Below are 14,645 nucleotides of genomic sequence, written 5' to 3'. Positions count from 1 at the left end.
AGAGAGAGAGGGAGTGGGGGCTGGGGAGAGAAAGACAGAAACACCAGTGTGAGAGAGGAACATGAGTCGGTTACCTCCTGTACACACCCAGTTCTGCAGCCTTTTGAGTTTCCAGGGCAACACTCCAACCTGCTGAGCCACCTGGCCAGGACGAGGACCTCCTTTTCTAACTACTTACTCTGTTATTCCCACGCATGAAGTAAATACCAGGCAGTGCCACAGTCTGTTTGGGCAGCTGATTGGACTTGATTGCACCTGGTAGAGGCTGTCGGATGGAGAGTAAGGATAATATATTACCTGGGCAGCAGAACAGCCATCTTCTGAATCTAGCTTATGCACTGTCTGCCTTCAGATCATTCACTTTAAAACCTGCCACATGGGTAGGACACTTTCTTCCATGATCTGTTTTAAGAGGAGATCGATGGACGTGTGGCAAAACTCCAAGAACTAGGACTGCTCTTTGTGTCTGGGTACTAGAATTACTGCTCTGGACACCTCCCACCACTGTGACACTCCCCTTTCCAAACAGTATGCTCCCTCAGACTGTTACGGGTGGGTTTATCTGTCTTTACATTTTCCTGGCTTTCATTTAAGATAAAACCAGAGGCCCCGACTCGGTGACTCAGTTGGAATGTCATCCTGTACACCACAAGGTTGGTGGTTCGATTCCCAGTCAGGGAGCATACCTAGGTCCCTGGTTGGAGCACATATGGGAGGCAACCAACTGATGTTTCTCTCTCACATCAGTGTTTCTCTCTCTCTCTCTCACCCTCACCCTTTCTCTCTCTCTCTCTCAAATCAATAAACATATCCTCGGCTGAGGATTAAAAAAAAGTCAGTATCTCTTTTAAAAAAGGATAAAATCGTGGGGTCACAGTTGGCCATCCAGCCTACAAAGTCACATCATTTGGTAGGGTTTTATTGTCAAGTTCATTGAAGACATACTAAGTGCTTTCTTTACGCTTCTCTAGGATTGCCGGGATGACGTTGGTGGGGCTCAGAATGTCGGCATGCTGGGCATCTTAGTGAAAACTGGTATGTATCTTCTGCGTAAGCCTTCTCCGAAACAGGATGGTAGAATATGCTGTTGCTTACAGAAACGTTTTTTCAGAAATGCCGAAGCTCCCTGGACACTTTAAGTCTGTTTCTTCCACAAAGCGAAAATAAAATGGTCTGAGTATTACAGGGGAAACAGTCCGTGTGGGAGGGCCCGTGCTGTACAACATTAGGAGGATGGGAGTTCGGAGGTGTTTTCGTACTTAGCCAGAGAGAGCCATACACAGTTGGCAGTCAGCATCTACATGGTTTCCTAGGGATACAGGTACCACGTGGGAACAGACCAAGGTCCATTGATTGTGGTGCCCTGTGAAAACATCTTTTCTTTTTGTGCCAGTTATAAGATGCAGTGCATCTCTTTAGGAATTGAGCAGCTAAGAGAGCTGATGCTTTGTGTTAATGTTTGTACTTTTTGTTTTCAATATAATTTTTTACTTTTTAATTAAATTTATTGGGGTGACATCGGTTAATACAGTTACATGGATTGCAGATGTACAGCTCTGTAATGCCTCATCTGTGTAAGGTATCGTGTTCACCGATGTGTGCAACTTCTAAAACACACACACAAATTTTTTCATTCTTTCACTTAACTATTTTAGGAACTATTTTCTGTACCACAATTAGTTACACTCTTTGTGGTTCCTCAAATAAATTTAAAGAGAAGTAAGGAACTTAATGGGGAGGACACAGCTAATCCTATATTCTGTCTACAGTGGACTCTTTAAACGTCTGGGGTCCTGGCCTCAGCTTGGCGCCAACTGGCTGTGTGAGGTTCCAGTCAATGTCCTACACCTCTTCCTATCCTTTAAGAATGATGAGGTTGGACAGGTCACTTCTAGCTCTCCTAGTACAGTGTATGGTTTTGTGCAGTTTTCTTATGTGCATTGTTAGCTTTAAAGGTGTGGGGTTGAATACTGTCGCATTGGGAACTTAATGAGCCTTTCCAAATGTGATGAAAAGGTCCCCTACCCTCACCCCGCCCCCACATGGTACCTGCTGAGCTTGGAACTAATAGCACATGTTTAAAGATGAGAGCCAGAAATTCAGGAATTTTCATTGGGCACTTATAAATGAAATGGCAGATAAGTGGTTTCATAGATGGCTCTGTGAGCTTGTCTGCCTGGTTTCATATAACGGTAGTAGAACTATTTAATAGGCTGTTCATAAAAGGGAAGATTTAAACAAAGTCACAGAAGAGCTGCCAGTTGGAAATTATTTCAAAAAGGTACCTTTACTCATGACTATGATGTTTGTTGAAGAAAATGTGGTTGCATAAAAGCTATGTTGAACTAAAAAATAGAAACAAGAAAATGGAACTATAGCTACAGTTGCATAAGAAGTAACTGGCAAGACCCTTTGTGAACATGGAAACACAGTCTCCTTCTGCCTGGGGCTTGGAGTGAGCCACTGGAGCTTGCAGGTGACTCTGGTCACTCGGGAATTAATGGAGGTTTTCTCAGATTTCTCTGTCAAAATGATCTCCACCTTTTCAGGAGCATTACTGCCCTTTAGGGGGAAACAGGAGGGAAAAATGAGGAAGTATCAGAAAAAGTCAGGAAAAATAGCCACACTGATGATTCTCTCCTATATCTTAATTTTTAAATTCCTGCCATTCACCATTTTTTTTCTAGTCATTAAAAAAATTCTCAGATACCAGCCCTGGCTAGTGTAGCTCAGTGGATTGAGCACGGGCCTGTGAACCATACGATCAGGGTTCTATTCCCAGTCAGGGCACATGCCTGGGTTGCAGGCCAGTTTCTCAGCAGGGGACTCACAAGAGGCAACCATACATTGATATTTCTCTCCTTCTCTCCTTCCTTTCCTCTCTAAAGATAAATAAATAAAATCTTTAAAAAAAATTCTCAGGTAACTATTATTTCTCTTGTTTATTATTCCCATGAACATTTCCTTTCTTTAGCTTACATAATTAAGGATTTACTCTAAGCATCAGAGCTGGTCCTGTGCCAGTGTCTTTCGGCCCAGTTCCCCCACTGGTCTCCGTTGATGCTGCCTTCTTCTCTGACCGGCACTTGGTTGTGATCAGCCTATCACATAGGCATCCAGGTCGTCTTAAAAGTGCCAGCAGCGTAACGCAGTCAAATCTGAAAAGAATAACTGGTAATGCTACTAAGTTCAACTCATCAGAATAGTCCCATTGGAACTGCTCATCTCTGGTCCAAAAAATCCTAAATAAGTTCAGTGTCTGAAATCATGCAGGAAAGCGGAGTTTACTAGTGAATTTGAACTCAGTGCTATTTAAACAAGTATTAGGTTTCCCAGTGTTGAAAATTATCAAAAAGAATTTAACTTATTCATCCCTGGCTGGTGTGGCTCCGTGGATTGAGTGCTGGCCTGTGAATCAAAGGGTGGCGGATTTGATACCTAGTCTGGGGCATTTGCCTGGTTTGCAGGCCAGGTCCCCAGGAGGGGATGTGTGAGAGGCACCCACACATTGGTGTTTGCCACTCTCCCTCCCTTCCCCTCTCTAAAAATAAATAAATACAATCTTTAAAAAGACATTAACTTACTCAGTAATAAGTGCTTTTGTGTATATAGTCTTGAATAATTTTGCTTTTTTTTAAAGATTGTATTTATTTTTAGGAAGAGGGGAGGGGAGGGAGAAAGAGAGGGAGAGAAACATTGATGTGAAAGAGAAATGTCAATAGGCTGCCTGTTGTACAAACCGCAACCAGAAACTGAACCTGCAACCCAGGTGTGGGGCCCTGACCAGGACTGGAACAGGTGACCTTTTGCTTTGCCATCCAGTGCCCAGCCAGCTGAGCTATAATGGTCAAGCAGTTTTATTTCTTAATGAGTAGCACATCATAGGTGCTCAATATACATTTGCTTAATGATTTGTTAATAAAGATTTTTAACTTGTCCTAACTAGAATTTCTGTTGAGCTTGTAAAAAACTCATCTAGAAAAGATGGGATTACTCTTTCTCTAATATCATAACCATGGCCTTCCCGTATTCTTCCTCCATTCATCACTTATCCACCCAGGAAAGCACAGACTGCCACAGTAAGTGAGCTGGGCATGGGTGAGGGTGGTCTGCTTCATTCACTCAGCCAACATTATTGACCATCAGCTGTATGCCAGACACAATGCGAGGTGCTAGAACTATCACACCTATATAAGGCACTGGGTCAATTTGTACTCTGTAGAAATCCCACTTGCTGGGCCAGATTATGCAGAACCATTCTGCAAGTCCTTATCAACATGGCTAAGAAACTTGACTTTCACACATTTGCCCTAAAGGCAAATACAAAGGCAGCCAGGGCCGGGTGCTTGGCCTCTTCCACAAGGCCTGCCTGAAGCAGCGCCTTGCAATTCTCTCCTTCTTTCTTTCCTTCCACTCCTAAAAAAGAGCTGAGGCATGCTTACACTGTGCTAGTCATTTTGTCGGTGCTGGGGGTACGTTGGGAATGTAACAGGCCTGGTCCCCACTCTGAGAGAACGTAATAGTCTTAGGTGTGAGATAAACATTAAACAAAGAAAACTGTATATGTAATTACAAATTGTTGTTGATGTTGTGAATGGGAACGTGGAGTCTGACCTGAAGTATGAGGGTGGGAGGCGAGAAGAGCCTTCCAGGCAAAGGGGAATGCCGGGTCCTCAGAAGAGCCGGGTGCAGTAGGGACTGCAGCTTTGTGAAGGGTGCGCCCACTGAGGTTAGAGGGGTGCTGGGGCCGGATGTCAGAGGGCCTGCTAGGCAACGATGGGGATTTGAGGTTCTTCTGAGAGGTACTGGGGCCCATGAAGGGTGTTTGAAGAGAGACCAGCGTCAGCTGCTTTGCATGTGTGAAAGCTCTGTGACCACTGTGTGGAACGGTTCCTCTGCTGTGTTGGCGAGGTCAGTTGTAGGTCTTGAAAGCCGGAGTCTGGGGAGAAGCAGGTGGTGTCCTGTCCCTTGGTGCCCTGCCATGCATGTGGCACGTCCTGCTGGCCCTGGCCTGTGAGCATCCATCACTCTGTCCCTCCTCATGCCGGGCTCTGTCATATGCCAGGTTGACAGGGTTCCCGATGGCAGCATTCCCCCTCGGGAGGTGACAAGGCCTCTGCCCTGTGGGGTCTGGGCTTCCATTTAGAAGCATTGATTTACTCAGCATTTCTCTTTAGGGCTGGAGGGGTAGAAGATGATTTTATCAGCTGTGGAGATCCGAAGGCACCCTTAGCTGTCAGGTGACCCGTTACCTCGCTTGTCCATAGTGAAAGGCTACTGGGCCTGGGGAAATGCTCCATGGGATAGCTTTCTGAATTTCTTCATTGCATCCCGAAGCCTCAATAAAAGATGCTTTGGGAGATAATGAAGCTCCTGATTCTCTAGTAATTGTGAGGGCGGTTCTGTGGTGGCCTGGGTGTCCACGGAGCGTGGTCACTGTGGCATGCCAGCAGCAGCAGCTTTGTTCACCTGCTGTACTTTCCTTTCAGGCAAATATCGAGCAACGGATGAAGAAAAAATTAACCCACCTCCTTACTTAACTTGTGAGAGTTTCCCTCATGCTGTGGACCACATTCTGCAGCATCTGCTGTGAACCACTGAGTGACTTGGAAGCAACCTGAAACGCAGCTTTTCATCGTCTGGAGTGGAGCCCTCACCAACTCACTGGCAGCGCAGGCAGACACACCCCGCAGCGCTGGCGGGGTGCAGCCCTCTCTTATTGTGCGTTGATTAGAAAGAAAGGTATTGAATTGCAGCCAGCCACCCGGCCTTGCTTCCCTCTTTTGTTTTATTTTGTAAAAGAAGATGAGACCCAGGAAAGGGAGAGCTGAGATTTTATGCCATTCTTTTTAAAATATTCATCAGATTAGCAGGGCTGGGAGGGAGAACCCACTGCAGGCAGTCCTGTTCTTTCCTGTCTCCTCGCCAGTAAACTGGGAGGGCAGGTCCGGATTGTGAATGGAATTGAAAGGTGCATTAGGCTGTAGTTTTAATACTGAGTTCATGTGAAACCTGTCAGACGTGCCAAGTAGAGTACATGTCAGAAGAAGCAAAATAAATTGTCCTTTAGCCCAAGTGACTGAGTGAATTTGCTTTAACGGATGTTGAAAACTAGATTATGTGCAGCACTATTCCCAGCACGGATGACTTCCTTTTCTCTTCATTAGCCAGAGATGACTAATTTAAATTTAGAACCTGATTTTAATTTAAAATAATATTTCCATTAATAACCTATTCATTGCAGATACCTATTATACTGTGTAACAGTTGTTTTGGAAATTTTATGTAAAATTAAAACTATCAGTATTTTACAGATGTTTTAATTAGACATTGTTATTAACAGGAACAGTGCAGAAACTAAAATCAAGCCTTTAATGTCTTACAGACCATGCATTTTTGAAGTTAGTGTCCATTAGGGTCCTATTAACTGTACATTTGCAAGATTTCATTATTTTTGCCTCTGACACTCTGGGAAAAATCTTTTAGAAGCTATTGGGACAGATTCGGGCTTTTATGTACTTGGTTACTACAGCTGTGAAATGAAATCTCGTCTGGCTGCATGGATTATTCTTATGTTAAACCCACCAAAATGAAGGAGTCTAAGTAGGTAATGATCTTCCTAGTGCATTTGCATACTGTGATAATCCTGGGCCTTTGCAATTGTTTTACAGGACTCTTGGGCATTGAATTATTAGCATGTAATTGTACATCATTGTAGTGTTCACCTTATTGAAGTACACACTGATGTTAATGAGCTTCAGGTTTTGATGCTTGTTTAGAGATCAGTTTGGTCTTAGGTGCAGGGGAGCAAAGCTGAGTAAATGGCAGCTCCTCTCCTTTTGGTGGTTTGGTGAGCACTCTGTTCTTGTTTGTGCCGATGCTGCAACTCGGTCCTTAAACATCCTAGAGTGGAAAAGACAGATGTGACGGGGCCACCACCCCAGATCAGAAAGTGAGTGGAGTGGAGGAGAGCATAGATTTGGGAGCCTGAGCAGCAAGCACATAGTTCTGTGATCCTGGGCAAGTTAGCCTCTCATGCTGCCCTTCCCTTATCTCTATAGTAGAGATAATGATCATGTCCACTACTTTGGCTTATTGTGAGGGTTGGATGCATGATTCACATAATAAGTACTTAGGATAGAATCAGGCAAGTGCTAGTTATTGGTCCTGGTGGAGATGTAGCAGGGGTGTCCACGTTTAATAATCTGGAAAGGGTTGGTAGAAATCACCTCTGTAGTTTGTTCAATGGGGAAAGTCTTCCTGAGAGTTTTAAAGAAGAGAGAGAAAGAGAGGGATTCTAGTACATTGAAACCCCCTCAGCAAAGCCGAAGCCGCATGGAGAGGAAAGCTCAGCGTGCAGGTAGAGTGCTGCTTGGTGCCTGGTGGGGGGGCCACATTCAACTTTGGCCTGTTAGCTGGGCTCCTGGGCCCATGGGTCTTCGTTTGCCAGTTGCTCTGTGCTACGTGCCAGGGTAGGAGATAAGCATGCAGGAAAGGGACTGAGCCTTGAGGAGCCTTACGGCTTGAGGAGCTGAGAAGAACACACAAGACATGATGAATACTCCATCCCTCAGTGATGTCACCCCGGCTGCAGGATGGAAGGAGGTGTTCGCTCCATCAAGCCTGTGAAGCACTTGTTAGATGACACATAAGGCTTCATGTGTCTCTTTTCCCTACCATCAGGGCCATTGTCTCACTTTTAAAAAAATACCTGCTACTTCCGCCAAGATGGAGGCGTAGGTGGAAACACTGTGCCTTCTCCCACAACCAAGTTTGGATACAACAAAGGTTTAGTAAACAAAGACGCAGCCAAAGAACAGAAAACTGAACTATACAGAAGTCTGACAACAACGAACCATTCAACTGGGACCAGAGGGGCAGAGCCAGCAGCAGAGCAGGGTCGGGCAGGAAGGATCCCCCAACCCAGGCGACCCAGGCACGCAGGCAACCAGGGTAGCATCACGGACCAAGTGAGGGTGCGGGGCAGGCTGAGCACAATTGCACATTCTCGAGCTCAGATAAACCCAGCAAAGGAGTGAGCAGTGAGATGGACCGCATGGGCCCCGGTGGCGGGAGGAGGCAGAGGGGACCACCACTGATTTTCTTTGACCCCACCCCCACATACAGCGTCACAACCCAGCCACTGAGTTGCCCTGCCCTGGTGAACACCTAGGGCTCCGCTCCTCATACGTAATAGGCACAAACAGTCCAAAATATGGCTCAAGAAGAACTCAAAGCCCCAGAGCCGATAACTCTAAGCGAAAAAGAAATAGCAAACCTCTCAGATGCACAGTTCAAAATACTGGTGATCAGGATGCTCACAACTGGTTGATTATAGTCACAAATTAGAGGAACGTATGAAGGCTAAACTAATTGAAATGAAGGGAAATGCACAGGAAACCAATAGTGATGGAAAGGAAACTGGGACTCAAATCAATGGAGTGGACCAGAAGGAAGAATGAAACACCCAACCAGAAAAGAATAAAGAAACAAGAATTCAAAAAAATGAGGAGAGGCTTAGGAACCTCCAGGACATCTTTAAACCTTCCAACATCCGAATTATAGGGGTACCAGAAGGGGAAAAGAAACAGCCACGAGTGGAAAACATATTTGAACAAATAGTAAAGGAGAACTTCTCCAATCTGGCAAAGGAAATAGACTTCCAGGAAATCCAGGAAGCTCAGAGAGTGCCAAAGAAGTTGGACCCAAGAAGGAACACACCAAAGCACATCATAATTACCTTAGCCAAGATTAAAATGAAGGAGACAATCCTGGAAGCAGCAAGAGATAAGGGGACAGTCACCTACAAAGGAGTACCCATCAGACTGTCAGCGGATTTCTCAAAAGAGACCTTACAGGCAAGAAGGGGCTGGAAAGAAGTATTCCAAGTCATGAAATCCAAAGACCTACATCCAAGCTTTATCCAGCAAAGTTTTCATTTAGAATGGAAGGACAGATAAAGTGCTTCTCAGATAAGATCAAATTCAAGGAGTTTATCATCACCAAGCCCTTATTATATGAAATGTTAAAGGGACTTATCTAAGAAAAAGAAGATCAAAAATAGGAACAGTGAAAGGACAGCAAACTCACAGTTATTAACAACCACACCTAAAACAAAAGCAAACTAAGAGGACAGCTAGATCTGGAGTGGAACCATAGAAATGAAGAACACGTGGAGGGTTAGCAACAGGGGAGTGGGAGGAGGAGAAGGGGGGAGAAGGTACAGAAAATAGCATAGACAGTAGGTAGAAAATAGACGGGGGGGGCAAGAATAGTAGGGGAAATATAGAATCTAAAGAACTTGAGACATGTGGTCATAAACTAAAGGGGGGAATGGTGGGGGAGGGGGTGTGCAGGGTGGAGGGGATTGAAGGGGGGGAATAGAACAACTGTAATGGTATAATCAATAAAATATATTTTAAAAAAAGAAAAAAAAATACCTGCTACAACACAGTTACTGAACCAACTCAGATGGTTACTGAACCAATGGAAAACTAGCTGTAAATATTATAGGAATTTAATGCTAGAAGGTATAGCTATGGGGAGGGAGGAGAAAATAAGATTCATTTTAGACTTGTTGCCCTGGGGAAGCCCCCTTAGACTCTTGGAAATAATGAATGTGATGTTCCGGAGACAGGTTAGCGCTGAAGCGAAGAGGTAGGCATCACTGATGGTCAGGAATTAAATAGAGTGACAGGAATGGGGGAGATCACTTGAGCGCAGTGCATCCAGCCAAGAAAAATGGCTTCTCCGTACTCCTCCATTCTGGTTTGGCCCTGTGGGCCATTAAAATCTCAGTCTGATATTTTATTGATTTAGCAAACATTATATAGGGCTTGCTAACCACCTGTCCACAGTCAGGTTCATGAGGATAAATAAAAATCTTGGTTTAGATCCAGGTTAATATAAACATACCCGGCTCAACTGGGTGGTCTTATTTGGGACCTCATGAAGGAGATTTAAAAACTAAACTTAGGATTTTATTTTCCATCCCTCCCATTTACAGGGCTATCTTGTGGTACTAACCTCAAGGACAATATTTGCATCAAGTTTACTGTAGTACTGTCCTGGGCCGAGAAAAGGGACTGAGTCACAGCTTAGGACTAGAAAGGGTATTTGAGAATACCCATCGTCAGGAGATGTCATTGAGTGTCTGCTGTGAGCTAGGTGCTGGCTGGGTGCAGAGGACGACAGGGTGCCAGGCCAGTGGTGGGGACTTGTGGTTGTAGTGCCCACTGCCTTCAGGCCTCCAGAGTCGGCTGGTTTTGCAGGAGCTCTGGCTGCCTGCCCACCCTCCCACATGGTCGGAGCTGACCCTAATGTCTTGGGAAAGAAGGGGGCTCCCCGAAGTGACAGTTCCATCGAATACCTGTGCAGTGGTGGGCACCAGAAATCCCCGCAGGACCTCTCCCTTCATTTCACACTTAAATGTCACAGTAGTGTGTTGGACAGGTGAGTCAAAGATAGGGCTGTGTTCAGTTGGTTTTGGATGAATCATTGTTCCTGTCATATGAAACTGGGGAACTTTGGGGATCTAATAATGGACAATTTTAAAAATCACACTAATCTGTTTCACTGAAAACTGCCTCAAGCAGTGGAATCCCTTTTTCATATGCAGTTGTTTGCACAGAGCTGTTTTGCATTGTCGGGTTTCTTTGGCATATATCACAGAAGTGTTTTTCAACATAAATGCACAGGCCTTTGCTGACTCTGTAGTATGCCAGCTGTCAAGGGCTACTACCCCAAAGCATGCTGCTGTCTTTAAGAAGCAACCAGAGCAAGGTACCCGAGCACCAGAAAGTATCATAATTTAAACTGCGTATCTGTTAAAACCAAATGAGTTTGAATACCTTACTTTTTTCAATGCTTACTTTCATATCATACAAAACACCTGTTTGTTTCACTGGCTGATGAGCCTGAGAAGATCAAACTGTTAGTTGCCCACTGTGGGTGAATCACTGAGGAAGAGAGAGCAGAATGTAGCTCCAGGTCCTTGGATACCTAGTTAATACCACATACCTTCTAGCCGGTAAACTGATGCATATAAAAATAAATCTGACAGTCCACAGGGCACTGACAAGTTCAAGACGGTTGTGTAAGTCCTCTCAGAGAAGAGGTCATGTGCAATGAGCTAAGTAAGCACTTTGGCCTGTGCCATTTTAAAGAATGTTTCATTCATTCAGTACCAGTGAAAAAAAGTATCACAACCATGGTGTTAACATTTGAGTAGGGCATACAGATGAAACATACAACCTACTACACCAGAGATATTGATCAATGATGAAGATAATTAAAGCCGGTAAGAGGGAGGGGGTTATTTCAGATGAGATGAAGTGTGGGAAACAAGCCAGAATTCTACAGGCAGAGAGTTAATCTTATTGCCAAGACCTGACTCGGGTATTTCAAGTGCAGATCAGTTACTGGTTTTCCTAAGAAGAGAGGAAGTTCTGGCAATGGCAGGTCCAGGTTTCCACATTCAACTGGGGCTGAGCCACTGCTGTCATTTCCACTGACTGTAGTTGTGGCTCTCCCCACTTCCCCACAGTCCCCAGCGCTTCCTTATCTTACACCCAGCTTGCTTTACTCAGGTGTTACTATGTTCCAGGGTCCTAAAGGGATTTGAGTGGTGAGCTCTGCTTTAGAAGAAAATACCACATGTTGGATTAGGTTAAAATTTCCTCCAGTAACAGGCTAATCTCATATAGCCCTATAAACTTAGATAGGCTTTTAATCTACTTAAAGAAAAAACATGCAGACTCTATAAGCAGAGCAGATTAGTCATATGTTAGTTCTCTCTTTCTCAAAGCCCCACTAGAATAAGTGGAGAGGAATAAAGAAAGTATAAATCCACAAGGGCAGGCCAAGAGAGAGTGGTAGAGGAGACACCCATGGGGGAGAGAGTACAATTGTTTGGAAGATGGTAAGCAGATAAAGGGTTGCTCATTAAAACCAGTGCAAAGAAAAAAAGCAAAATTCATCCTGAAGAACCACCTCAAAGACTCAAGGTTGGGAAATACTAAATAGAGAGGAAGCCAGGCGTGAGGCAGGGTTGAGAAGCAAGGAATTGGTTCCAAACCAGCAAACAAAATGGCTGGAGCCCCAGACCCACCCACCCTGAGCAGCCAAATGAGCCCCCGCAGCCTAGACAGGAGAATGGAGGTGTATTTTCTGATAAAGTAGAACGTGATAGTTAAGGGCTGGGGGACAGTGGACATAGTAGTGGATACAGGGCTGACCATGGGAATTAGGTACATGTCTGCTTATTTCAAGTGGTCCTCAGTTCCCTTTCCCTTAAAGGGCCAGCAGCAGAGAGCATGGGGATGGAACTGAAAATTGATCTGATATGTGGCCATTTGGAAAATAATACCGATGGAGACCTGATAGATCTGATGATGTGTTGCAAAAAAAAAAAAAAAAAAAAGTACTCAGAAAACTAAGCAATTGAAAAGCAGGTGGGGGGGGGCTAGTTATTAATTCAAGGAAAGACAAAACTCACCAGAAGAGAGAATGTAACCCTGATTCACTAGTTGGCTCTGCAGTGAACAGTGTACAGTTCTCATAGAAATACAGTTTACTGAGTTAACGTCAAATCATAGCATAACTAGTGGGATGATAGGGAAAGGTGTGTTTGTGTGGTAGGGACAGGGCAGGGATGAAAGAGCTACATTTTACTTCATCTAAAGCAAGAAATTTTAATGTATGAGACTGAATTTTACAAAGCCACTAAAATAAAGAATGACCTAAAAGTATACATGCATAATTATTTGGAGACAGACTTTGCAAGGGAAAGAGGAGAGAAGGATTGAATATGTGACTGAACAAAGGTGAAAGTATTACAAAGATGAACTTGGAGATTCCTAAAAGGCATGGGGGAAGGAAGTGGAGATATGTTAAGTACACAGCAGGCTGTGGGGGGGGCGGGGTTGGACTCGGAAGATTGCATGTATTTACTGTGAGGGGTGGCAAAACCACTCTTAACCTGGACTGGAGTCAGGAACGAGCAGTAAGCTAAACAGGCCCAAATGTGTTGTTTCAAAGGATGTTGGCCCCAGGACTGTCTCCTGCCCCTTCACCTGTTCACCAGTAACTGCACATGAAGTGCAAACTCTCCTACTTCCCAGCCACAGCAAATGAACGACAGTGGAAGCTCCATCTAATTGGGATTTTATAACATCAGAAAGGATGGCGGCAGCCATAAGCAAATGTACTAACAGCTACAAGAAATGTCAGCTGGCAGCCTGATCAAGAAAGTAACCCAAAAGCACAGAAAGCAGATGTTGGAAATTGAACAGTGCAGCATTCTGAGACCATTTAGCTAGAGACCTGTTCATCTAGGTATCTGTAGGCAGCCTAGTGATCACGAAGCTGTTTAGCATATCCTAAGATAAAATGTCTTTGTTGATTGCAAATTTGTTATATACGGTATATTTTAAATTTGCCTGTATTTTTCCATGACTGCCTTTTAAGAGGCATTTGAGAATATTTTGCTCAAAATAATATACCCCAAATGCTTTGTTTTAGTTTAAAAGGCTAAAGTCCTTTGGAATACTTAGCTATTCAAAATGTCTCATTTCCTGGAAGTTTCTCTTCAGAAGAAGAGCCCGCCTTGCAGGGATGAAGAACACAAGGTAAGGGAGAGAAAAGAAAGTGACTTACTGTGGATAAGTTCCAGTTGGGAATAGGGATGACATAGTGGAAGCCTTCCAGATTTATTAGGAGTTCAAAGTAGACGCTTCTCAGATTATGGGTTTCCAAGGGAAATGCTTCTAGCTGTTTATAACCCATAAGAAATATGGAGGGGCCTAAGAGCAGGGAAGACTCAGGATGACTATTCTAGAAGCTCGGGTACTCCATTCTAAGCTTTGGATCCAATGGAGTGCTGTGGTTATAGAAAGAGAAGGGCAGTGCATGTGAGATGTGAAGTGTCAAAAAATGTTACTAGGGCCCTGGCCAGTGTGGCTCCGTTGGTTGGAGCATCATCCCTTAACTGAAGGGTGTGCGTTCAGGGCACATAGCTAGGTTGTGTGTTCAGTCCCTGGTCCAGGCTCCAGGCCAGGTCCAGACCTGATGCTGGGTCTGGGCATGTACAGGAGGTAACCAATCAATGCTTCTCTCTCACATCAATGTTTCTCTATCCCTTCCCCTCTCTAAGAGCAAAGAAAAATGTCCACGGGGGAGGATAAAAAAGTTGTATTGGGGGTCAGAACTCAAAACTCTCAAGCTGGTAGCTGGTGCTGGTGATGTGCTAGTCACCACTGCTGTCAACACTGGACTCAGAGCCGTCACCTCTAGAGCTGGCGCACTTCCGAGTGAGGCCTAGCCTGCTGGGGGCTTGCTGCTGGTACACCCGGCTGAGGTCAGAATTAGGCAGAGCTGGTGAGATCCAGACTATTGTCAAAAGAAAGAGACTCTACATTTCCTTCTCACTCCCACCCCTACCCACCCTTGAAGTGTCAGCAGGTCAGATGGTCTGTCAAGCTTAGCTTCTGCCTGGCTCCCCAACCCACAGCCATTCTGTGCATTCCAGCACAGTTTTCCTAACTACATCTCCCTTTGAAATGAAGACACCAGTTGTAAGTGAGAAACACTGCAAGAAATTGTTCATCAAAATTTTATGGAGTCCAATTGCAAGAAAACTCTCCACT

At 44.6% G+C, this 14,645-nt stretch overlaps 1 protein-coding gene across 5 annotated transcripts in view; it reads left to right on the top strand.

Annotated features, from left to right (window-relative positions):
• Nucleotides 1–6,311, top strand: part of HDHD2 (haloacid dehalogenase like hydrolase domain containing 2) — a 30,817-nt gene extending 24,506 nt beyond the window's left edge. For 4 of the 5 annotated variants that reach the window (XM_037033913.1, XM_037033902.1, XM_037033893.1 and 1 more), the window contains exons 6-7: nucleotides 972–1,035; nucleotides 5,490–6,311. In XM_037033913.1, the coding sequence (XP_036889808.1) occupies nucleotides 972–1,035; nucleotides 5,490–5,593 (168 nt within the window). In that variant the 3' untranslated portion in view covers nucleotides 5,594–6,311. Of the gene's footprint in view, nucleotides 1–971; nucleotides 1,036–5,177; nucleotides 5,225–5,489 lie in introns of those variants that run through there. The other variant, XM_037033929.1, reaches the window with a different exon arrangement.
• The last annotated feature ends 8,334 nt before the right edge of the window (nucleotides 6,312–14,645 follow it).

Source organism: Sturnira hondurensis, unplaced genomic scaffold (genome assembly GCF_014824575.4).
Source record: "Sturnira hondurensis isolate 20B ecotype Veracruz unplaced genomic scaffold, ASM1482457v3 Scaffold0001872, whole genome shotgun sequence".
NCBI lineage: Eukaryota > Metazoa > Chordata > Mammalia > Chiroptera > Phyllostomidae > Sturnira > Sturnira hondurensis.
The sequence above is the reverse complement of the archived record's forward strand: the minus strand, read 5'-3'. Positions and strand labels throughout refer to the sequence as shown.